The sequence below is a fragment of the Aegilops tauschii genome, chromosome 4, assembly GCF_002575655.3.
Source record: "Aegilops tauschii subsp. strangulata cultivar AL8/78 chromosome 4, Aet v6.0, whole genome shotgun sequence".
Lineage (NCBI taxonomy): Eukaryota > Viridiplantae > Streptophyta > Magnoliopsida > Poales > Poaceae > Aegilops > Aegilops tauschii.
The window spans coordinates 79,296,771-79,321,479 of NC_053038.3; the positions used below are offsets into that span (position 1 = coordinate 79,296,771).

At 49.1% G+C, this 24,709-nt stretch overlaps 4 protein-coding genes across 5 annotated transcripts; 1 reads left to right on the plus strand and 3 right to left on the minus strand.

Annotated features, from left to right (window-relative positions):
- Positions 1-3,891: 3,891 nt before the first annotated feature.
- On the minus strand, positions 3,892-4,586 carry LOC109752072 (uncharacterized). The gene has a single exon (XM_040386185.3). The coding sequence runs from the start codon at positions 4,317-4,319 to the stop codon at positions 4,041-4,043; it is 279 nt and encodes a 92-aa protein (XP_040242119.1). The 5' UTR covers positions 4,320-4,586; the 3' UTR covers positions 3,892-4,040.
- A 3,061-nt stretch (positions 4,587-7,647) lies between these two features.
- On the minus strand, positions 7,648-10,486 carry LOC109752084 (uncharacterized). The gene is made up of 2 exons (XM_020310952.4): positions 10,355-10,486; positions 7,648-9,200 (listed from the first exon to the last, which is right to left on the minus strand). The coding sequence occupies exon 2, from the start codon at positions 8,656-8,658 to the stop codon at positions 7,831-7,833; it is 828 nt and encodes a 275-aa protein (XP_020166541.1). The 5' UTR covers positions 8,659-9,200; positions 10,355-10,486; the 3' UTR covers positions 7,648-7,830.
- Positions 10,487-10,540: 54 nt separating this feature from the next.
- On the plus strand, positions 10,541-12,452 carry LOC109752081 (uncharacterized). Its single transcript, XM_040386707.3, has one exon. The coding sequence runs from the start codon at positions 10,592-10,594 to the stop codon at positions 12,299-12,301; it is 1,710 nt and encodes a 569-aa protein (XP_040242641.1). The 5' UTR covers positions 10,541-10,591; the 3' UTR covers positions 12,302-12,452.
- A 1,054-nt stretch (positions 12,453-13,506) lies between these two features.
- LOC109752083 (uncharacterized) lies at positions 13,507-23,762 on the minus strand. 2 transcript variants are annotated; one of them, XM_073496308.1, is made up of 3 exons: positions 23,263-23,762; positions 21,782-21,806; positions 13,507-14,289 (listed from the first exon to the last, which is right to left on the minus strand). In XM_073496308.1, the coding sequence occupies exons 1-3, from the start codon at positions 23,508-23,510 to the stop codon at positions 13,834-13,836; spliced, it is 729 nt and encodes a 242-aa protein (XP_073352409.1). In that variant the 5' UTR covers positions 23,511-23,762; the 3' UTR covers positions 13,507-13,833. The 2 variants fall into 2 exon arrangements, with proteins under 2 accessions (XP_073352409.1, XP_020166539.2); XM_020310950.4 differs by having other exon boundaries at positions 14,711-21,806.
- Between the last annotated feature and the right edge of the window lie 947 nt (positions 23,763-24,709).

Below are 24,709 nucleotides of genomic sequence, written 5' to 3' on the forward strand. Positions count from 1 at the left end.
AAATAGGCAAAAAAAACAGCAATTTGCGCTGGGCCTTCGGTTAGTAGGTTAGTCCCAAAAATAATATAAAAGAGCATATTAAAGCCCATTAAACATCCAAAACAGATAATATAATAGCATGGTCAAAAATTATAGATACGTTGGAGACGTATCACGCAACAGCCTGCAGCCTCACCGCCGCCGACACATGGCGGGTAGCGATCCAAGCCGGAAGCGGTGACGGCGACGGCGGGAACTTGATCTGCTGGATGGGGACGCCCTGGGACGGCGGCGGCGCTGATGGGAATGAGGTCGTCGCAGTCCCGTCGTAGGGCATCCCATACTGGTACGAGATGACCGGCACCATGGTCGCGTCCAAGGGCGGCGGTGGCGGGGGTAGCTGTTGTTGGTGTGGCGGCGGAGGAGGTGGATGCTGGGGATGCAGCTGGGGCGCATAGGGCCCGACGAGGAAGGCCCTGATGCCCGCCACGGCCTGTTGTAATTCCAGGATTGCGGCTGTCATCTGCTCCTGGGTGAGGACGAGGGCGGACGGTGCCAGGGTAGAGGGTGCAATCGCCCCTGAGGACTCCAGCACGCCCAATGCCGGCGCGCCTGCTGTGTGTGGCAGCAGCACCGATGAAGACGCTTGTGGCGACGGGTAGGTGTGTGGCGGCGGCGGGTGGGAAGAACTCGGTGGAGGACTGGACATGATCAAATCCGGGAAAGCTGATACCAGATTGTTATGTGGCTGCTAGAAGGAGCGCGCGAGAGGGCCGGCGGGGGCCTTTTTGCCCACGGTCGGGCAAGAGGGAAGGGATTTCCTTCTTAATTCTTGCTTGATTAGATTCTCAGAAAGCGCCTTCATGAGGGAGATACGACCACGAGCAAACAACTTAGCACGCCGGGGCTCAAACTCCTTACGGAGCCGAGATAAGAACTCGTAGACACGATGAAACTCCAAATCAGCCCGCACAACCTGGCAACACTGACAAGTACGGCAACCAGCAGTGCGGAGAGAATCAAGCTGACGCCAGATAGCAGAACTCTGTGCACAGAAATCGTCAACACTGGAGTCACCCTGCTGAAGAGCATGTTCCTGCCGGACCACAGACAAATATAAGGCATCACCAGAGGGCTGATAACGCTGACGGAGATGGGTCCACATCTCAGATACGTTAGGGAGCCCCAAGAACTCAGAGGCAAACTGAGGCAGAACACTAGCAGTGAGAACAACTGCGGCACGGGCATCCTCATCAAGCCACTGAGTGTAAGCAGAAAGAGCCTCGTGATAAGTCTGAAGAGCCTCCTCATAAGCCGAAACCTGCTCATCATAAGCACGGACGGCAGCGTCATCTGCAATCTTAGATGCATCCTTTCGCAGCTTGATCAGCATCGGCAGCAAGAACCGGTGGCATCGGCGGAGTAGGGGCCACAGGTGGAACCGGACATGGCGGACAACAGACCTCGCCAGAAAGAACGCCCCAAAGACGAATGCCACGCATATGAATGCGCATGAAGCCAACAAACTCGACGAAGCCGACATACCATGCCATCAGGAACAGAATACCCAGGTGGTGGATGCATGTATACCTCCTCACGCAGCTCACCGTTAAGAAAGGCATTCTTAACATCAAGCTGAGGTACAGACCAGTGGCGTGCAGAGGCCACGGCAAGAAGTGTACGAATAGTGGTCATATGGGCCACAGGAGCAAAAGTCTCATCGTAATCACGATCACGCTCCTGCTGAAAGCCACGAGCCATAAGACGAGCTTTGTAACGCTCAAGAGAACCATCGGAGCGAGTCTTAACCTTGTAGACCCACTTACAAGTGATGGGACGGACACCTGAAGGAAGAGAAACAATATCCCATGTACCAGTGCGTTCAAGAGCAGCAATCTCCTCTGCCATCGCAAGCTACCATTCAGGATGAACAACAACCTCACGATAAGAAGTCGGCTCAAGAACAGCAGCACCAGCGGCTGAAAAACCAAGGCGGTCAACAGGCGGAAGCGAACGAGGACGCAAGCCATAGGTAGGCTGATACCATATTGTTATGTGGCTGCTAGAAGGAGGGCGCGAGAGGGCCGACCGGGGACCTTTTTGCCCACGGCCGGGCATGAGGGAAGGGATTTTCTTCTTAATTCTTACTTGATTAGATTGATATATCTCCTCCCTAAGAGAGAGGTTTACTTGACTTCCCAAGAAGGCTTACTTGACCCCTAAGCAAGCGACCCTTATTTCTAATTAAGCCTAAGACTAACGGGCTATACCGTCAGCCCAGGCCCATTAGGCCCATTACGTACTCTAACAGGTGTCCTGGTAACTACTATGTAGTGTGCGCTGCAAACAATTTGCTTTTAATCTGAAATGCATTATCGTTATAAAGTTGGGTCAAATAATTGGAAATATGAGTAATAGGTACAGATTCTCCGCTCTGTATCCAAATATTGCATTTATCTCTTCCGCAAGAAAAAGAAAACAACTACGTGGCTGGGTTGTAAGATAAGTTATTCTTCACGGTAAGCATATGCATCACCAGATCAGTAGTGGACAATCATATGATTGCACGCGTACATGTGTATCTCTGACCGATGCTATTTAATCCGGAGACCAGAGATATGCTTTTTGCTATCAAAGGATCGTCTGGATAATTCAGAGATAAGATTTTGCCATGGAAGGAACATCCGAAAGGTTCTCACATTATTTGCTATATGGATGGATATATTCCATTCTAGCACTATTTTACAGTAAATTTATTAATGGGATATCTTTATTAATTGAGTTCCCCATTCAATAAGCTTCTAGTTAGCCACATTCAGACCAACCAAAATGCAAGTTATCTTCTCCGGTTATACTACACTGATGTTCCTTCAAGAACTATCGACAACGAACCGGCTCGGTTTAGAACGATCCAATGGTTGTTCAGTTCTGTGTTTCCTTTTCCATTAGTGTAATCTTTCGATCTTTATTTTTCTGCGTGGCAAAAAAAGACGACGTGTAGACGTGACATATTGGATCAATCAGGAAACATGACATGTGCGAGACGTCGCGTGGCCGGCGGCGGAGGAGGGGCACTCATGTATGAGTCATCTTCACACACCCTCCACAATCGAGGTGGGACTAAACTTTCATACTTTTTATTCGTGCATTATGGACCATATGAACCTCTTGGAATTTTTGAGGAATTATTGAAAATGATAAAATGGGCTACAGGTTCTATACTTTTTTTCTTTTTGCAGGGAAATGTTCTATAATTTCAACAACATGATGACCATAGCTCTTTCACCGTCATTGGGAAAATAGTGAATTATTTCAGTTTGTATAATTCACATCTAGATTTTTTTAAGGATGTCACATCTAAGCTCCCATAAATATATAATGCAGCAACAAAAAGCAAAAAAAACTAGGACAAAACAATAGACCACAAATAGAGTGGACATCAGTTTAGATGTGACATAACTATGTCTTATGTCACATCTAGATGTGTCCTAGACAGATTTTACCTTTTGATCACAGCGGTTTAAGAAATTGGTCGGCATATGCACAACCATATAATATGTATTTTTAATGGGAACAACCATATAATATGTTCTCCATACATCTTTGGATAATATATTCAGATAGGGATTGCTTCGGAAAACTTGTATTTTTGTGTGTTACAAACAACACGTGCAGTTTAGTCGCATGATTATGAAAGTTTGTTCAGATGTTGGGGTCCATTACGTTTGCATCTACCATCACGTCGGATTTTGATCGAAAAGATTTAAACCGAACTCGGTCGAATTTTTTATTTTTTTGCGGGGGTCGGTCGAATTTAGTTGATATAATCCTCACATCAATTGTGTCGATCTCCAATCAGCTTCACACTGCAAAGCATAAAGAGTTAAAAGACAAAATATAACCATGGCACACTTTTCAGATAACCAACTTTTTTACTTCATAACCATGCAAACATTGCAATGCATAATCGATCCCCACAGATCTCCTTGCTAAATGCTTTTTTCACTGACGACAGATTTGATACTAACATCACAATGGTTACCTACTCTTCAGTAATGAAATTAGCTGCCGGCGGCCGCGGGCGCCACGGCGCGGTCGGCCGAGCGCGCCGTGACGCACCGGTAGGCGACCGTGGCGAGCCAGAACGCCCAGGGGAGCGACACGAGCCCCAAGCCGACGCATGGGATCCATCCGGGCGCCTCGCTCGGCGGCAGCAGGACGTAGGCCACGAGGCACCCGCCGCCCCCGAGCACGGCAAGGAGCAGCAGCACCGTCACCACCCAGATCAACACGCTGCTGGCCGGCCGCCCGCACTGCTCCCCCTCCTGGGGCGGCGCCATCGGTCTATCGTCGCCGGTGGACCGGAGCTCAGGAAGACGCAAGGGCGGCGACGACGGACGCGGAGGCGCTGGTCAAGGAGAGCAAGAAGAGGGCGGCGTGCATCGCCAGTGGCCTCGGATCCTCACCTTGTTGCCTTCTTGTTCGTGGACCAAGAACAGGAAAATGTGCCAAAAAAGTTCTGATCTGTTATGCTGTTTGCCCTTTTGTGGATCGAGGAATGCAAGAGGAGCGACGGGGGAATGGCGGAGCGCTCAAACCAAGGGAAGGTGGCCAAAATGGAAGGAGAGGTCACGAGAGAATGGTGGCGAGTTAACTGTGCATTCTATAATAAGCTAGTTCTTTTTTCTCACGTGCTGAAATACCCCTCGGTTCCTGGTTGTCTCTACATGAGGAAAAAAAATACAAAAATGTGAAATAGTTCAGAAGTTTTTTGTGAATAAACTTGACTTTCTTTTGCACTAGTATATAAATTTTCAAGAATTAAAAACCAGCGTTGACTTCAAGGCAAAAAAATATTTACCATTATAGGTCACTATCCACAGTATTTTGACCGAAAATTTATTTTTAGAAGAAGTCAAAGGGGAAAAATCGTGGAAAAAAAATTCACAAGTACAATGGACGATCAAGTTTATTTCAAAAATATTTCAGATTTTTTTAATCTTTTATTTAAGTACTATTTTTTTCATATAAGGCATATATACACTCATAGACCAAAAGTTCATCTCCTTGTTTCGGGCTCAACTAATCCCTATACCATAAAGAATGAGGTTAGAAATAATCAGAAAGAGATGAGAAAGAAAGAAAGATAAATAAAAGAGAGAATCAGAAAGCAGGGCACCTTGGATGGTGAGCTCTCATCCAGTCAGAAGTGGAACTAAATATTAGGATTGCGGGAAATAAACAGAAAGGCGAGAGTGGAGGTTGGCGGGTCTAAGATCTAGTGGGAACATTAGAGGTATCTTCTTCAAGAAATATGAAGGAGATCACACGTGGTACTGACCGCAAGCAGCAGATCACACTACTGCTTGTTGATTCAATCTATCACGCTTACCACAAAACCGGCCAAAAAAGAGGCAGTGTCGGATCTATATACCGCCTGTACCGATTTCTAATAGGTTTTGCCGTTGGCGTCCGTGCGTTTGGGCCAGCCCAGAAATCGAGTTTCTTCTTCGTTATCTATTGGCTGGACGCGTCCAGTTTTTATTTGCCTTTTGTTCTCTTCACGGATTTCCTTCAATCTTTATTGAGTTTTTTCTTTTATTTTTCTGTGTTTTTATTTATGGTTTTCATTATTTTTTTATTTTCTTTATTTTTTGTGTTTTTATACACATGTTTCTTTTTTTTTTGGGTTTTTTTTTGTTGGATTTCACTGGTTTTCTTTTAGGTTTTTATTTTTTGTGTTTCTTCATTGGTATTCTTCAGGTTTTTTACTTTTTATTGTTTTCAACACATGTCTATATGTTTTCATACACATTGTACATTTTTTGTATACACATGTAATATTTTTTCAAATACTCCCTCAGAACAGAAATAATTTATAAGGTTTCAGTTCAAATGGAGATAATACATGATAACATTTTTTTAAATATGTATTTTGATTTCTACCTTTTCAAACACATCGTATATTTTTCATATACATTAGGAATATTTTTATATACATATTTAAAAAATAAAAAAATATTTTGTTGTCTACTTTTTCATACATATTGTTCATTTTTCATATACATCAGGAACATTTTTTTACAAACGTTTAAAAATTTTTAAATACATGATTAACAGTTTTCAAATAAATGTTTTGGTGATTTTCCTTTCATACACACTGTACCTTTTTTGTATACATCTAAAACACTTTTTTTGCACGCGTTTAACTTTTTCCAATACATGATTAACATGGTTTTACCTTTTGTTGCATACGTGTTTAAAAAATATTTAAATACACGTTAGACATTTTTTGAATGATAGGAAACATTTTTTACGACAGTTCTCCCTCGCTTCCGCCGGTCAGAACCACGCTGGACAAATCTCTGGGTGGTGGTAGGCGGTGGCGGGGAACCTTCCATCTTCTGTCTTTCTCTCTCACACACACACACACCCTATCTTTCTCCCATCTCCCTTGTTCCCTCCTCTTGCCCTAGGACATGGTTGTGTCACTGACTGATGTCCGGGTCCACCGACAGAGGATCTCTTCCCTACCCTTCTCATCCTTCCCCTTCCTCTTCTCCTCATCTTCTCCTCTTCCTCCTATACTCAGAAAGCTAAGTCCCAAAACTTAATCAAGCCTGCATGGGTCGTCGTCGGTTGGCTGCTCGCCGCCTCCCGTCATGTCGGTGCGTCCAGGAATTGACTCATGAGAGCTCGCCTGCTCCTTCTTGGTGGTCGAAGCGTCGTCAGCTTGCTCGTATGTGCTAGTCGGGACATAATGGGCTGGTGGTGCGGGCCGTCTCCCTCCCAGATCCGGCCGTCGTAGGTGGTGGCGCCCGATTTAAAGCATGTTGGTTGTTGTTGACGTGGTGGCTCGTGGCCGTTGGGTTGGGTGAGCCTTCGTCTAGATCCGACTGGGTTCGTCGTTGTGTCCTTGGTTGGGGGTTGTCATGTGGCGGGGAAGGAGGGGTTTCCCGCCCTTTCCTCCGGTGTTTGGCAGTTGCAGGTGTGGCTCGGGGGTTCAGGATTAGGGTTGTGATGATGGGGCAGCGACCCTTGGTGACTGACTGTGCATTTGACTCTCCATCAAGCAGTGTTGTTTGCGTGCTTTGGTCATGTGAATGGCAAGGTGCATGGTTATTCCCCTTTGGGGACCATGGTGGTATGGGTTCCTTAGGAGAGGTGTGCGGGAGGTATCGAGCGAAAGCTTCACGCATGGTGCCAATAGTGACAATGCTTGCCGGTGTTGTGTCCCTTTTGGGGTGTCGCCTTGATTTCCCTACCCATCCTTTTGCAAGCAGTGAGAGTGATAACTCTCATCCTCTTAAGGCGGACGCGACGGCGGCGCATCATTTCCCTCTCGGGGTGGGTTGGGGGGTTTGTCATTGAATGTGTGTGCATCTCTTATATCATGTGCTTATTCTTGATGACATGCTGGAGGAGCCTGGTTGTGCACTTTTGTGCTTTTTAGCGTGTCTGATTTGTTGTGTCGTCTTTTTATCGATCAACTTGTATGAGGTTTTTTTTAACAATATGTATCATTTGGTCACATGACTTTATTTATAAAGCACGGCAAACGGCTCAAAAGAAGTGTGGTAGCCGAACAACTCTACTTTAAAACAGAAGTGAGGTAGCCGAACACCTCTACTCTAAAACAGCTAGCCAAATCAGAAAACAGTCACGATCTAAAACACACTATAGGTACAAACATTCATCAGTATTTTACATTTACAGGCTCGCACAAACAAGAGCACGAAGAAAAGAAAAAAAATGAAAAACCCCAAGCAAAGAGAAAGAAAGCACATGCTCCATCCAAACCACACGCAACGCAAGCAGCCACAACCTGAGCACGCAGCAAGCAAGTGATGATCACCCTAACACGCCGGAGAGATCCCCGCTGTCCTTGCCGCTCTTCCTCTTGGAGAAACTCTTGGAGAAGAGGATGTCGCCGATGAGGGGCACGATGGGCTTCACCTTCTGCGCCTTCCTCCTCCTGCCGCCGAGCAGGTCGTCGTCGATCTCGCCGAGGCTCAGCGCGTGGCTGAAGGACGGCAGGTACTCGCTGCTGTACGTGCTGGACTTCTCGGCCCACCGCTCGCTCCGCACCATGGCCGCCGCCATCACGTCGGTGTCTCCACCGATGCTGCGGCGTGCCGCCGCCGCAGCCTTGTCGGCCTCGATCTCGGCCAGCCTCGAGAGGCCTCGGTGGAGCTGCGCGTTGAGGGTGGCCACGGCCATCTCCATCTCGGTGCCCCTCTTCCTGAGCTGCAGCACCTCCCGTCTCGTATCGGCCACCTCCGCCTCCAGCTTCTTGATGGAGCTCACAACCGCGAGCCCGGCTTCCTCGTCTTGGCAACCAAGCTCGCCGTCGTCTTCATACGCCGAACGCGGCGACGTGAACGACGGCGAGGAGTGCGCGGAGTACATTGGCACGATAGCTGTCATTGCCTCTGGCCCTGGCTCCGCATCTACCTCTGCCATTGCATTTGGAGAAAGGGTGGCGGTACTGCTCCTACTGCTATCTTCGTGCTTGGCACTAGGGGTGGCATTGGCATGCGGATCGGCGAGGGCAACCGCATTGCCGTTGTACCTGGAGTTGCTCCCTCCAACGAGGATGCGCTCCCCGAACACCGCGACCGCCTCCTTCACGGACCGGAAAGGGCGGGCGGTGTCGACCTCGACGCGATCAGAGGCCATGGACGTGCTGCTTTCTCAAGGATCTGGGCTGCAAGAAACATCACAAGCTCCCGGAGGCTTATATGGAGGTGAGAGGCTGCTGGTTTCTTTGCTTCCACTTCAATAGCACACTGGCCACCAGCAGCTAGCCCCAAGCAACCAGTTTCCCAGTAGCAACAAGCAAGAACCATGACTTGCCACCTAAAAGAAGTTACAGAAAACTCCCAATGCTCGCGTAGAAAAATCTGCAGGAGTGGCGCTGAAGCAGGGACGCTATCTTTCTGGGCACTCTTGGCTGGCTGGCTGGCTATCTGTCTGGCTCCAAGGAGACGAGCACGGTAACAACTGCTGTCAGAGAAACATACTCAATAGAGCAGAAATTCTGGTGTCATGAGAGTGGTTGAGAGAAATGATAGTTCTTATTTTCAGTTGAGGCATGCAGTTTCCAAAGGGGATAGGAGCCTTGTAACAAACTGTCCAGAGGCATGATTCTGATTGAGATGGCAGCAAATGTTACATGCCACCAACGGAGGTACATCGCCTTTTGTTGATGTCGCAACCAGCTGAAGTAATAACGGAATGGATTAGCCCTCAAACATGTGATGTGCAGCTAAGCTAAAAAGGTGTGCAGCTAGACTTCATTTCCAATAGATGAGTGACGCTTATGTTTGCATCCCTGATCATACGAAGGTTACAAATGCTGAAGCTGTGTTTCTCATAAAAATAAATGGTAAGTGATTGCCAATAGTGGATACTATTAGAAAATGCTAATTTTAATTAGCACTACCTCTATATAAATTGACAGTAAACCTAGTAACTCGCTGCTGCCAAAACATTTAAAGACGGTTCTGAAAGTAAATGCTTCAAACTTATTGTGTGAGGAGAGAATCCATATTGCACAAATCCAGCAATCTGTCACACGATCTCATGAGTACTAGCCAATGAAACATCAAGATGTCATGAGTCCAGCAATTTGTCACACGATCTCTGGGGAACTAGGTCCAAAGTTGACAGTAATCTTCAGTGCCTTTACTAAACAGTTATTTAGTTTTAAGCTATCACTGCATAGCATAAATGTACATCAAGGTATTCAAATTTACCAATGTAAGCCAACACAAGGGTGGTGGAAACAGCTCATTTTCTTTCCTTTAGTTCAACGGTAAAGTAGCAAAGTTGGCAAAAGTTGCAATTGAGACATTCTACTGTAAATAAAATAAAACCTGTTGGGGAACACATGCGTTAATTTTTTTCATTTAGAGGAAAATGATAGTAATATGAGTGAAAGGATACACGTGTTGTCGAATAATCCTAATGGTGGACGCATCTTAATTGGCGGATTAAGGCCCCAAGGCATGTCAGCAACATTAATCTCATCAGCAATTGCTTAATTTCCTTGAAAGAATTTTTGACTCAAAATAGTTGCTTCAAAATACAGGAATGTTAAGAAAACATGTAGAAATGCTGAATAATTGTGCAAAATAAGGTTTACTTCCAAAACAAAAAAAAATTGAGCACATAATTATCATATTTTTGGTTTATCTTTCTTTTTAGCGTCGCCGTTGACTTGTGGTTTTCGTAGAATAGACCATTCCACCATTCTTACTGGTAAATGAGTAAATGCTAGTGGTACAATTCCACAAATCAGACCACTTGCCGATGAATAGAACACGGTTCAAACTTGCAAGCTGACAAGGTAACGATGACGATTGATACCAACCTGATGCTGTGAGGCTCCACATCACTTTGAGTCAAAGTTTGACCCCCTTCGTGTACGCCGCAGTTGGGGTCTTGCGCCACTAATCTGACCATTGCTGCTTTCTCTACCATTGCTTCTTCTACCCATCTTCTTGCACATACGACAGTGGTCAGTGGGTCGATCAAGCCCTTTGCAACACCACCATCACCACACCTGCAAACAGCTGACCCCATAGGTTACAGAAGAGAAGAGGTGACCATGGAGAAGAGCAGGTATGGCTCATGTTCTCACCATGGGTTATTGCTAGCGCTGCTGATTTGCTTGCTGTTTGATTTGTCCATGGCCCGCGTGCAACCACTGCGGCTAAACAAAGTGCAGGAAAGCACCATGAGAAACCTTTCAAGCATGGTCTCCACCATGGCTCCGTGGAGCCACTGGGACACAACCGACCCGAACCCGTGCCTGTGGAGTGGGATCACTTGCTCTGTGCCGTCTAACCGCCCTGGTTCATCTGCAGTTGTGCTGCACCTCTCCATGTCTCGCTTTGGCCTCTCCAACTCCACCGTAATTGCCTGCTTATGCTCCCTTGATACCTTGGAATCTCTGGACCTCTCAAAAAACAGGTTCACCGATCTGCCACAGCAGCTCTCCTCATGCCCCTTGGGTGCTAGATTGCGGACGCTCAATTTGAGCTACGCTCAGTTGCCTGGACCGCTCGGCGACTTCACTGGTTTCCGCAAACTGGAGGTTCTTGATTTCTCCTTCAGTTTGCTGAGTGGAAATGTAGACGAACAGTTGAGTTCTTTGCCCAGATTAAGAAGCTTGAACCTTAGTTACAATACACTTGGTGGTAGCCTCCCAACAATAATGGTCCACTCTCTGAAGGAACTGGTGTTGTCTGGCAACGGCTTCAGTGGTTTGATACCTAGTGAAATCACCATGAATACAGAGATGTTGGATTTGAGTTACAATAAGCTTAGTGGTGAGATACCTCCTGATCTGTTCTTGGCTGGTGGTTTGCATACCGTTGATCTCACCGGCAACAGGCTTGAAGGGCACATCCCACAAGGATTCTCTCGCAGCCTCTATCGCCTTCATCTCGGAGGAAACTTGCTCGATGGTAGTATCCCAGGCTCGATTGGTGATGCCTCAAGCTTGTCTTATCTTGAGCTGAACAATAACCACTTGGCGGGAGGCATACCCCGACAAGTTGGCAGATGCAGTAGGTTGGTTCTCTTGAATCTGGCAAGCAATCAGTTGAACGGTGCAGTGCCCGCTGAGATCGGCAAACTTGATAGCCTGGCTGTTCTGAAACTCCAAATAAACAATTTTGACGGACATATACCAAGCACACTTGTCAATCTGGTGAACTTGAATGTACTGAACCTTAGCCAAAACTCATTTACTGGAGAGATACCACATGAAATTTTCCAGCTACCACGGCTTTCAAACATAAATTTGCAGGGCAACAAGATCACTGGCGCCATTCCAACTTCAATCAGTTCACCGCAATCTCTTATTGAGCTTCATCTCGGGGATAATGAGCTCACTGGTGTCATCCCCACAATGCCGACCAGCTTGAGTGCACTTCTGAATCTAAGTCACAACCATCTCAGTGGGTCTATTCCTTCAAATATTGGCATTTTGAAGGACCTGGAGATCCTTGATCTTTCCTACAACGATTTGTCTGGCCCGATACCATCCTCGCTCGAAGGTTTGCAAAGCTTGACAGAGTTGGTGATTTCTTATAATCAGCTCTCTGGATCCCTTCCAGCATTTCGAGAATCTGTGGCAGTCGATTCCACGGGAAATCCAGATCTTCTTAACTATACCGCCAACGCTTCAGACGTGATGACAAGCACCGAAGATCACAGCTCGGCTATATGGGTTGCGGCAGTTTCATTTGTGGTTGGCTTCGTCGTCTCTTTCTATGGGGATGGGATCAGACACGGGTGGCTTACAGGTTGAATGGGCAACTAGCTGACTACTTCGTGCTGCACCTGCAAGCCAAACCCAACGCCAAGCCATGGATGCATGTAATTTTTTTTTGGTTAGGATTAAAGATACCAATGCTGTTGTAATAAGAAATAAAGACTAAAGTACAGTTATCTTTTTCTCCCCATAATTTGTTTTGAAAGGCATTTTCTCCGCAAAATAGTTGAACTGAAGCAGAGCATTCAGATTGTCCTATGGAACATGGTTAGGAAGAGTTCAATTAAGAACACTCAACGAACAACGAACAACGCATTGGACTTCAATCAAGAACAATCGATCGGTATTCGCGCAGTCATAGATACTGAACAATCAATAGACGGTAAAGTATCATGATTAGGCGAGACTGATCCAGGAGATACCTGAAAGTTGGTGCTCTATTTGCGAATCATCCCTCCCTTGCAACCTGACACTCGACGCAGAGGCCGATTGTTTTTCCCTCTTTTTGAGGAAAAAAAATCACCTGCAACCTGAAGCAATCAGAGGAATGGTGTCTACGACTGCTACGAGCAACGCAGATTTGCCGTTCGGGGCACCCACGGAAGGCTAAGAAAGAAGGCACCTACCTCATCCTGCTTGCCGCGCGTCGAGGGTACGGCCACGCGGCGTGAGGAGCAGGCGGCGGCATCGGCGACGAGAGCGGTGGAGGCGGCGGCGCGTAGAGGCAGGCAAGGGCGTGGCGGTGGAAAGAAAGGCCGAATGTGTACGTGCCACGCGGCTCCTGGACTCCTGGTTCCTCAGAGCACACGAGGGTTGAAATTTTGGTTCTGTTCGAGCTTTCCCATCTTGTGCGGCGTTGGGGTTTCGTACCGGAATTGGGGATGACGGAAACCCTAGACGCCGCCGGACGAGCCGCAGAAGTCACCAGGGCGGCGCTCATCCGCCCCAACCCATCCGCCCCGCGCATTCCTTCTACCCTCCTCCACACGCCGACTCGGCTAACTCCCTGCCAGTGCCCGTCTTGCCCGTGGGGATGCCAATCGGAATCGCCGCATCGTCGCTGCACTCTCCGGAGAAAAATCCGTAGGTGAGTCCCCGTCCCCAACGTCCTTGCTCTTGTTATGGCGCCTTGTCATCAGGCTGGTAGATTTGGGTACGTTTCAGGATAGAAACAAAATGGGTTCGTAGCATTGATCTTCTTCAGGTAGAAACTGGCTGTAACATAGCAAATTACCTGTTCCATAAAATTCCAGTCACACAATCTTATTTGACAAATGAAACAATCCGAGGGCCATGTATCCAAGGGAAATATGACACGATTGTTTGATCTAGAGAAATAAGACATCACAATGGTAGAGAAACATGATTAAAAATACATTTTTAAGCAGCCAACGCTTGTGCCTCTTTCACAAGATCAGAGAGGAGGGGCCTGGCGGTCTTCTTTGCTCCACAATCAGTACCAGCGAAGAGCATGCAGCTTTCAAGGTTTGACATGATTGTCGAAGCCTTAGATAGTGTCTCCATGAACTTCTGATCCTTGAAGTGCGCGCTGTACTGGCCGCGGCGCATCACTGTAACAGCAATCTGACCGCAAAGCTTACGATTCTCAGGCTATTAGCGGTGGCTTCACAGTTCTCTTCTACTACAGTTTTGAGCTTCGCCACAAATTGACCTTCTCCCGAGGAAACATTCCGAGCCACATCATCAAAGTCGTCTGCGCTAATTATCAGTTTGTCACATATCACCAAAGTAAGGGATAACAATGCTTCCTTCAATTCCATCGTAGCTGTATGCGTCTCCTTTTGCTCGGATAAATTGATTTGGCTATTATGTTCGAAATGTTGATTTTCTTCGTCGTCTTGCTGTGGATTTTCGTCAACATCTCCTGATGCTTTGGATTTTCTTTTACGACGTTGTTCTACAGATAGATGCCTTCGCATTAGTAACCTAGCCCACCAAGGAAACTGCCTTTGAGATGCTTCCGATGGGGGTTTCTTTTTACTGGTTAGAACTTCTGTTAGCACCTGCAACAATAATGTAACTTAAAATTCAAATCACTAAACATAGGATATTCGTAAAGGTTTAAAATCTACAATTATCTGACTAATATGTTTCAGTGTATGATTTTAGTCCTTAGCTTTACACTCGCTAATCCTCCCATGCCTGAAACTTCTGTAAATCTCAGCCATTAGTTAGCCTAAAGTTGAAGCCTTGAAAGTGCACAATTTTGGAACAACTTTACTGCAAGTTTTTATCTGTATGTTATGCATGGAGTGAGGTGATTTGAGGATGGTCTGATGTTTGCAAAGGCTAAGAGGTGAACGAGATGTAAGAAAAATCAGGAAAGCTTAGAATATAACACAATCTATTATGTTTCTAACTTGCCACTGACACTGTTGTGCTGCTTCAGATATTGGAATTGCATAAACAGATTTGGACGGTTACCTTTGGCAGCAAGGTGTCCCTCACGTGTTCCGTGTCCATTGCATGGTGAGTACACAAATTCTCCAAGATCTCAGCTGCTATTGTTCTGTAAATGATCTTGTTCTTAGCATCAAGCATTTCAGTGACTTGATCAGCAATGTTATTGTATTTGCTCATTATGCACACAGAGATAGTTGCTGTCTTGGATAATAATGCCAGTGTTTTCCCAGCCGTAACTTTAAGGTTTTCTTCTGTCCCTTCATTAAGGAAGACCTTCAACTGCTTATTAATCAGTTTTTCTTTTGTTTCCGTGGCGAGATTGATAGGCGGATCCAAAGCCAATTCTGTCAGTATCTCTATAGCCTGAATCTGCAGTGTTTGGCTAGCTGTGCTGCCTTGATCAAGAATCCTCTCAAGGTTGCTCACAGCCTGCTCGCTACAAGAGATTTCATGGGCCAGCCTTCTGCCAGTCCACTCAGTAGCACGGATGAGCCGGTGCACCACTCTGAACCCCCCATTTACCAAATCTTGCCATGCCGACATTGTGCTGATATCTTGGATAAGCGTTTCAGAGTAGATAGGTGACATGATCTTGGCCATTAAATCGGGGGTGCTGCATATGTCCCTGCAGTTGTGTTGGTCAGTGTCACCACGGCAGTGCAAGGCACCACCGCGTGACTGCCAGTTGGCTGTGCCAAGCGTGAGTGCGTGCGTGAGCCAGCTGTAAGTGTGTGTGTGGCCGGTGCGTGAGCCAGCTGGGTCGAGGGGTACTTAACCCCCGCGTGAGCGTTGTATTGGACAGGCTGTTATTTGAGTAAACTAATTATCTCTCCCAGTTTCTCTCTCGCTCACCCCCTTCCTCACGCCATCCTCATCCCCTTTCTCTCATCTGCCTACTCTGGTCTCCTCGATCCAGATCGGGGCGTGACATTTTGGTATCAGAGCCACCGAATCCTGCCGAAAAATTTTCTCCGCTGCCTCCACAAACCTCTTGGCCTTGATCTGTAACATCCACCGCCGCGGGTGCGATCTGCTCCGGCAAATCGCCCAAAATCCCCGACGGGGTTGGATCGGCTCGGAGCGGAGCAACGGCGCCGTCCAAACCATCGGTTCAGACGCGACAGCTGTTGTCTGCCATGGACGACAACACCAGCACGCTCAAGGCGCTCATGGAGACCGTTCTCTCACGCCTCGACGAGCAGAAGGCCGACAACGAAAAGCGACTCGAGGTGCAGGCCGCCTTCAACGCGCAGGTCGCGCAAGATCTGCGGGCGCTGTCCAAGCAGGTGGATCTCACCCAGGCCGACGTCGACGAGACTCGCAAGGCGCTCGAGAGGTCGCCGTCGCCGCGCGGATCGGGACCGGGCGCCGTCCTCAACCCGTCACCACCTCCACCCCCGCCGCCTCCTCTGCGCCCTCCACCCGTGCACCAACAACAACAGGGACCGCCACCGTCCCCACGCCTCGCAAATCAGCGGCCGCCTCTGCTTCAGGCGCCGCTCCAGCAGCAGAACGAGCCACAACTCCACCAACACCACGACAACTACATCAAGCCGCCCAAGCACGATTTTCCGCGCTTCGATGGCACGGCGCCGTACCTCTGGCTGGATCGCTGCCGCGCCTACTTCGACCTCTACCGCGTGCCGCCGTCAAGCTGGGTGACCACGGCGACGCTGTACATCGAGGGCCAGGCCGCGCACTGGCTACGGGCATTTCGTCAAACACATGCTGGCCTGGGCTGGGAGGCGTTCTGCGCAGCGATCATCGAGGAATTCGGCGCCGACGAGTTCGAGCTAGAGATGCAGAAGCTTCTCCAACTCCGGTAGAGCGGCACCGTCAGCGAATACCGCCAGGAGTTCGACAGCCACATGTACCACCTCCTGGCGCTCGACCCATCGCTCTCCACCAAGTTTTTCATCATGCAGTTCTTGCTGGGCCTCAAGGACGAACTGCGCGCGGCCGTGCGTCTCCAAGCCCCCACCAGCATCACGCGCGCGTCGATCCTTGCCCACATCCAAGAGGAGGAGCTGAACACGCCACGAGCGCGGCCGCGACCACAACCCCAAGGCCGCCCACCTCCAGCGCCACCAGCGCGCCCGGGCGCCGCGCCACGCCAACAGCCCGACGACTATGCGCGCGAGCGTCAACTCAAGGAATTTCGCCGCGCCAACGGGCTCTGCTTCAAGTGCGGCGATCGATACAGCCGTGAGCACCGCTGCAATCCGCAGGCGCAGCTGCTCACGATTCAGGTCGGCGCGTATGGCGAGGTGCTCACTGATGACGCCGTGCACGCTCTCGACTTGCTCGACACTCCAGAGCCTGTCGTCCCTCCTCCGGAGTGCTGCACCATCTCTGCGCACGCGCTGGACGGCTCAGAGGCGCCCAGCACCATTCGTCTCCGCGCACTGGTGGGCAACCAGGTGATGCTGCTACTGCTAGACTCCGGAAGCACGCACAGCTTCGTCAACAAATCCTTCGTCGAGCGTGTCGGCGCAGAGACACAAGAAATCGCTACCCTGGACGTGCGTGTGGCGAACGGCGATCACCTCACCTGCTCTCGCCAAGTCCCTGAGCTCAAGTGGTGGATGCAGGGCCACACCTTCTCGACGCAGATGTACGAGCTCGACACCGGCGCCTACGACGGCATCCTTGGCATGGATTGGTTGGAGAAAAACAGTCCGATGACATGTCACTGGCAAGAGAAGTTCATCTCATTCCTCCACGACGGCGAGTTGGTCACCCTGCAAGGTGTTCGACCCAAGACGACACCAACGCTCGCGGCCGTTCAGCCGGCCGAGCTCTGCAAACTAATCGCTGGCAATGATATCTGGGCTATGGCCATGGTGGAAATGCAACCTCCCAGACCAAAGTCGCGCATACCATCGCAGACGCCGATCAGCGATTTATTGGAGGAGTTTGCTGATGTCTTCGCCACACCAACCGGTCTGCCTCCTCATAGGCAGTACGATCACGCAGTCACTTTGGAAGAAGGAGCTCAACCTACAAACACACGACCGTACCGTTACTCGCCACTCCAGAAAGACGAAATCGAGCGTCAAGTGAAAGAAATGCTCGATGCCGGCGTGATCACACACTCGGTCAGCCCATATGCTGCTCCGGTGCTGCTGGTGAAGAAAAAGGACGGGACATGGCGGTTCTGTGTCGATTACAGACGCCTCAACGACATCATAGTGAAGAACAAGTTTCCGTTGCCGATCGTGGACGAGCTCCTCGATGAACTAGCCGGCGCTGCTTTCTTCTCCAAGCTCGATCTGCGGGCAGGCTATCACCAAATCCGCATGCGTGAAGAGGACAAACACAAGACTGCATTCAAAACCCACCATGGGCATTTTCAGTTCCGCGTGATGCCGTTCGGCCTGACAAATGCGCCTGCAACCTTTCAATGCTTGATGAACGCGATCTTCGCCAAGTATACATGTAAGTTTGTCATCATTTTTCTTGACGACATTCTGGTTTTCAGTGAGACCTGGGAAGAGCACTTGGAGCATCTTCGCCTCGTCCTGAGCCTGCTCCGCGAGCACCAGTTATACGCCAAGATGTCGAAGTGTTCATTCGCGCAAAATCACATCGATTACCTCGGCCACGTCATCTCCAAGCAGGGCGTGGCGACTGACTCTGAGAAGACAGAAGCCATGGCTCAGTGGCCTACTCCGACCAATGCCACCGAGCTGCGCGCGTTCCTGGGGCTCACCGGCTACTACCGTAAGTTTGTGCCGCACTATGGGATCATCGCCAAGCCCCTCACACTGCAGCTCACCAAGAAAGGATTCGAGTGGCCCGAATCCGCGCAGCACGCCTTCGACACGCTCAAGCAGGCGATGGTGACCACGCCGGTGCTCGCCCTCCCAGACTTCAACAAGCCGTTCTCGATCGAGACGGACGCCTGCGACACTGGCATTGGCGCCGTGCTGGTGCAAGAAGGCCACCCGGTCGCCTACTACAGCAAAGCGCTGGGAGTGAAGAACCAGAAACTCTCAACGTACGAGAAGGAGTTTCTGGCGGTGATGATGGCGGTGGACAAATGGCGCTCCTACCTGCAGCGCGGGCCGTTCACCATCCTCACCGGCCACAAGAGCTTGTGCACGCTGGGCGATCAACAACTGGTGACTGACGTCCAACGCCGCGCAATGTCGAAGCTTGTCGGGCTGCAGTTCAAGTTTCAGTACAAGTGCGGCATCGACAATGGAGCTGCGGACGCGCTCTCCCGCGTGGGCAGCCACTTCAGCGCCAACGCTCTGTCCCTGTGTCAGCCCGCGTGGATCCAAGAGGTGGCCAATTCCTACGCCACTGATCCGGACGCGCAAGAACGGCTGCAACAGCTTGCACTGCACAGCCCAGATGATGACGAGTACGAGCTGTACCGGGGCCTCATTCGGCGTCAGGGCCGGCTGTGGATTGGCGCAAACACCGCTCTGCGCACTAAGCTCATCAGCGCGATGCACGACAGCGCCGTGGGCGGCCACTCCGGAGCAACGGCCACCTACCACCGAGTCAAGAAAGTTTTCGAGTGGAAGGGACTGAAACCAGATGTCGACGAATTCGTGCGCCAGTGCCAGGTTTGCCAGCAAGCCAAGCCTGAACTTCGCAAGCCCGCGGGCAAACTGGCACCTCTGCCGATCCCCTCCGCACCCTGGCAAGAGCTGACCATGGACTTCGTCGAAGGACTGCCCAAGTCCGAAGGTTACGATACAATCATGGTGGTTGTTGACCGCTTCACCAAGTTCGCTCACTTCGTGCCCTTGCGGCACCCGTTCACGGCGACACAGGTGGCGCGCGTGTTCTGGGACAACGTCGTCAAGCTCCACGGCATCCCCAAATCCATCGTCAGCGACCGCGACAAGATCTTCACCAGTGCGCTGTGGCGCGAACTGCTCGCCGGCGCAGGCACCAAGCTCCTCTACTCCACAGCGTACCACCCCCAGACGGATGGCCAAAGTGAGCGTGTCAATCAGTGCATGGAGATGTACTTGCGCTGTGCCGTTCACGACACTCAGCGACCGCGACAAGATCTTCACCAGTGCGCTGTGGCGCGAACTGCTCGCCGGCGCAGGCACCAAGCTCCTCTACTCCACAGCGTACCACCCCCAGACGGATGGCCAAAGTGAGCGTGTCAATCAGTGCATGGAGATGTACTTGCGCTGTGCCGTTCACGACACTCCCAAGCAATGGCGCCGTTGGCTTCCCGCTGCTGAATTCTGGTACAATTCCTCCTTTCACTCCTCGCTGGGTTGCTCTCCCTTCAAAGCGCTGTACGGGGTCGAAGCCAACGAGGGGAGCATGGCCACCTGGCCGGCATCCCAACCAGCCTTGCCGGACGGGGAGCAGTGGGACTGGTCCTTGCATCAGGAAAACCTGCGCGCACATCTGGCACGCACGCAAGTCAAGCACAAGAAGTTGACGGACCTGAATCGAATAGAGCGGGCATTTCAGGTCAGGGAGCAAGTTCTTCTGAAACTGCAACCATATGTACAGAAGTCTGTGGCGAGCCACCCCTGCTCGAAGCTGGCGTTCAAGTTCTTTGGCCCTTTCTCCGTCATCGCCAGAATTGGACCTGCAGCATACAAACTGGAGCTCCCTGCTGACAGTAAAATCCACCCCGTGTTTCACGTCTCGCAGTTGAAGCCTTTCACCCCCAACTACAGTCCGGTGTTCTCTGAACTTCCGGCCACCACTGATCTGTCCACTAAGGAGACCATACCAGTGGAGATACTGGACCGCAGAATGATGAAGAAGGGCAATGCACCCGTGGTTCAACTGCAAGTGGCCTGGGACACAGTTCCTCCGACGATCACCTGGGAGGATTACGACGTGCTCCGCCGGCGTTACCCGCAAGCAAGCATCTGGGAAGACGATGCAACGGAGGAAGAAGTACGTTCTCAAGGAGGGGAGAATGTCACCACGGCAGTGCAAGGCACCACTGCGTGACTGCCAGTTGGCTGTGCCAAGCGTGAGTGCGTGCGTGAGCCAGCTGTAAGTGTGTGTGTGGCCGGTGCGTGAGCCAGCTGGGTCGAGGGATACTTAACCCCCGCATGAGCATTGTATTGGACAGGCTGTTATTTGAGTAAACTAAATATCTCTCCCAGTTTCTCTCTCGCTCACCCCCTTCCTCACGCCATCCTCATCCCCTTTCTCTCATCTGGCTACTCTGGTCTCCTCGATCCAGATCGGGGCGTGACAGTCAGACGCCAGCCTCTCGAGAATTGCCAGACCTTGCAGAATCAACTCATTCCAGCGATCTACTTCACTGTTATCGATGGGGCTCTCCCCTGCACCTTGCTGTTCCATTTTACCTTTAGGTGATTCATTACTGGATGCTTGTTGGTTGTTCCAATATGGCAAGGTGGTACCGAGTAGGGAGGATATGCACCGTATTGCCCCAGGAAACTGGGTTAGATCGATGTCACAGGCAAGATGCGCCAATATCCTGGCCACTAGCTCTTGCATCTCTCTGTCGCTGCTTCTCCACCTCAGTATATCTATCATCTTCTGAACTTTTTGGCTTGAGGGGAGTATAAGTGGCCTTACATCCTCTTCGTGCTTGATGAACACATCCAGCATCCTTGTTCCGGAGAGGTAGTCTTGCGATGATTCAGAGTCCAGCAAATCGACCGCGTACTTGAGCAATCCTCTATCCTTGATGGATTTAGGGTCCCGCCAGCATTTCGACCGGGTGTCAAAGAGGTAGTTTAAAACTGATCTTCTACCCCACTTCTCTGGGAACTCCCATACTCCTTGGAGTGAAGTGATAAAGGGTGAAACCACAATGTTAGATGTTAACCATAAAGTGAAGAGTGCACCTTGGCAGAGAACTAGAGAGTAGAATATGTCCATAGCTGGCATCAGGTTTGCATTGGTGCTGTCCCCGTCCATGTTGCCATAATCACGCTGTATTATGCGCCACAAAGAGACCCCGACACAGATGAAAGACCCAAACAGGTAGATTATCTCCATGGCTAGGAGCATCAACATCAGCAAATACACCAATGGAAAAAGAACAATAATCCATGGGATGACATTGACCATAATTTCCTCAATAATTGGCATCACTTGCATAAAGAAATTTAACATCACCTTTTCTTCCCAGTCGTTAAAGAACCTGTGAAAAAGTGGCATGGCAAATGCATAGTCAGTTTCGTACTCGAGCCCCTCACTAGAAAATTATTGTAGTCAAACATTGTACTCCCTCCATTTTTGTATACAAGGTCACTTTGTTTTTCGTGGCAAACTTTGACTTATAATGTTGGTCAACAGAATATGGATTATATGTCATAAAAGATATATCATCAGAAAGTTCTTTGAAATATGCATCCAATGACAAATTTTTTGTGGCATATAACTCACTTTTTGTTGGTAAAATTAATGGTCAAAGTTATTAGACATAAAAAATATATAATGACCTTGTATATATAAATGGAAGGAGTACAACATTACATAAATTTTAGGTATGAACCCTCTTATTTATCTACCAACGAAACTTTTTTATCGAGTAAGATATATTAATATCAACATGGCACCAAATACGTATAGCCCCTATAACAAGGGTATGGATTTTCTATCCACACGAAGCAGGTTTTCACCCCGCTATATATATAAAGCACAAATGACCGAACCGATAGAAGGTAGTGGGGAGAACCCCATACAAGCCAGTCAAAAGATAAAAAATGACAACCGAGAGGGCGGCAAGGATGCGAGCAACCTACAGCCAAACAAGAAAATAGGAGTCGTCACGCTAACATGAGGTGATCTGGACTACCGAACCAAACTGAACCGCGCTGCCATGGGAAACCACCGGACCCCGACGCACTGAGCACACAAAGCTATTGCCAAAGAGAACAAGCATCTGTCCTCACGTTACGGACCGTGGAGCTTCGATCATGCAAGCGGATAGCAAGGACCGAGGTCGGTGACTACGAGGACACGTGTAAATGACCAATGAATCCACTCCACGGCAGAACCGAAGAAGCTTCACGCTAGGGTCACAGCAAGGCCGAAGGCGCTGATGCGCCTTAACCGGATGATACCCCTCCCCCCTACCCCCTCTCCCCAAGAGGGTAACGACGCAGTACGTTGCCGCCACCGAGCCCGAAACGATGGCCTAGGGTTTCACCTGAAACCCCGGCACGGGGAAGAGAGCAGAACGATGCCCTCAAGAGGTAAGTGACACACAGACATCACCATCATCTGCACCGAAGCGCGGAGCTTCCGCTCGTACCCTTACATCATCTTTTAATATCTTGTACTACCTCCGTTCCAAAATATATGACGTTTTGGTAGGCTAGCCAGACAAAATATCTTATATTTTAGAATGGAGGTAGTAACTCTTTTTTTTTCCTCGATAAAAGGCGTTTTTATTAACTCAAAATACATCATAAGGGGATACAAAGCATGATGAGAAACAACCGGTCTCTACATAATTAAGATACACACCAATCAAATACTAACAAAATGACACATGACCAAAAAAATGACATATCAATAACTGTAGAGTAACAAAAAGACCTACACTGTGCCTAGATGGAGAATATCTCAATAAGAGACAGGACATTACTGACCTGGCTGCCTGTATCATGCTAATAGCTGTTAGGCACCAAAAATCCTTCTTCCCCAGCGCGGTGACGAAGCCACCGAGGAGGACTACCGTCGACCACAGAAGCGCCAGGTAGCCTAAGCCGGTTACGCCCATCAAAAGGTATGCCTGCATGGCAGCATACCGGTTGAGCGACATCTCTTCTCGCTGCCGCTTCTTTGGACCGTCGCCGCTGTTCCCCCGAATCCCAGTAGCTCGAGCGCGGCCGGCCATCCTCCTTCGCGGTTGACCCGAGAAGTAACAGCGGGCAAGTCTTGCTATGTAGTCGCCATATACTGACTTGCAGCCTACTTGGGACGGGAGGATACGATAGCTTGCGGGGATGCGATGCAAAGCTGCTCGCAATGAAAGGTGGGAAGGATCAACTAAGCCTGGTCTTGTTGCCTTCTCAGCTGGTGCTTTATAACGAGCGAAATTGCGGTGTCCGCGTCCCTCGTGATTTATATATTCCGCTGGTTGTTTAATGCTTTCTGTCTTATCCGGGCCTCCTTGTTTTGAATTTATCTCTCAATCTCATTCGAAGAAACATATTTAAATTTTTTGCAGGTGGACTAATCTAATGTATTGTATACGTGTTAGTTGAATCTCAACAATTTTTTGCGGGGTGGTACGAAGTAATAAAATGTCCTGATCGCTGCTGCACAGGCTGGCAGTTCTTTGTCTTCCTCCACGGCACATGCGACCTCGCTTAAAACAGGGACGACCCGAGCTTGGGGAGCTAGGGTCGTTTAAGAAACACAAACGCTAGATCCAAAGCGCATGTGACCTCGCTTAGAAAAGTGGAAGACCTGAGCTAGCATCGGCTTTGGGTCATTTGAGAAACATAAAGTTGACGCGCTTCCTAGCCAATCAAAGATACTGACATGTGGGAGGATCACTGGATCCCAAACAGCCCAATTAGGAAGGTCATTACTCCACGAGGTCACACTATCCTTAGGAAGGTTGCTGAACTTATTAATCCTGGAACCGGACAGTGGGACGAGGTCTTGTCGTCTTGATCAGGGACATATTTCTACCTATTGATGCTAACAGAATTCTCATGATCCCTCTTAGCAGTAATCTGGTGGATCATTTTTTAGCCTGGAATGCAACAAAATCCTTTTCCTTGTTGACTGAGTAAGATGTGGATCCAACTTATGTGCAATTCTGTTCATATGAAACATTCAATTAAGTGCTTTTGATTATTTGTCCATGGCTGCAAAATTTTCCTGATTAATCCAACATACATTTCCTTTGTAGACTACTCATTATTCAATATGCTCACTGTACTGTTTTCTCACATTGAAAATCTTTTAATATACTCATTTCATACATATTTCAAGCCACAGCACGTACTCATACTTTACCTACTGCTGCATCAGTACCTAACGATACATAAATTCTGTTGTTCATAACAATTACATAATCATATC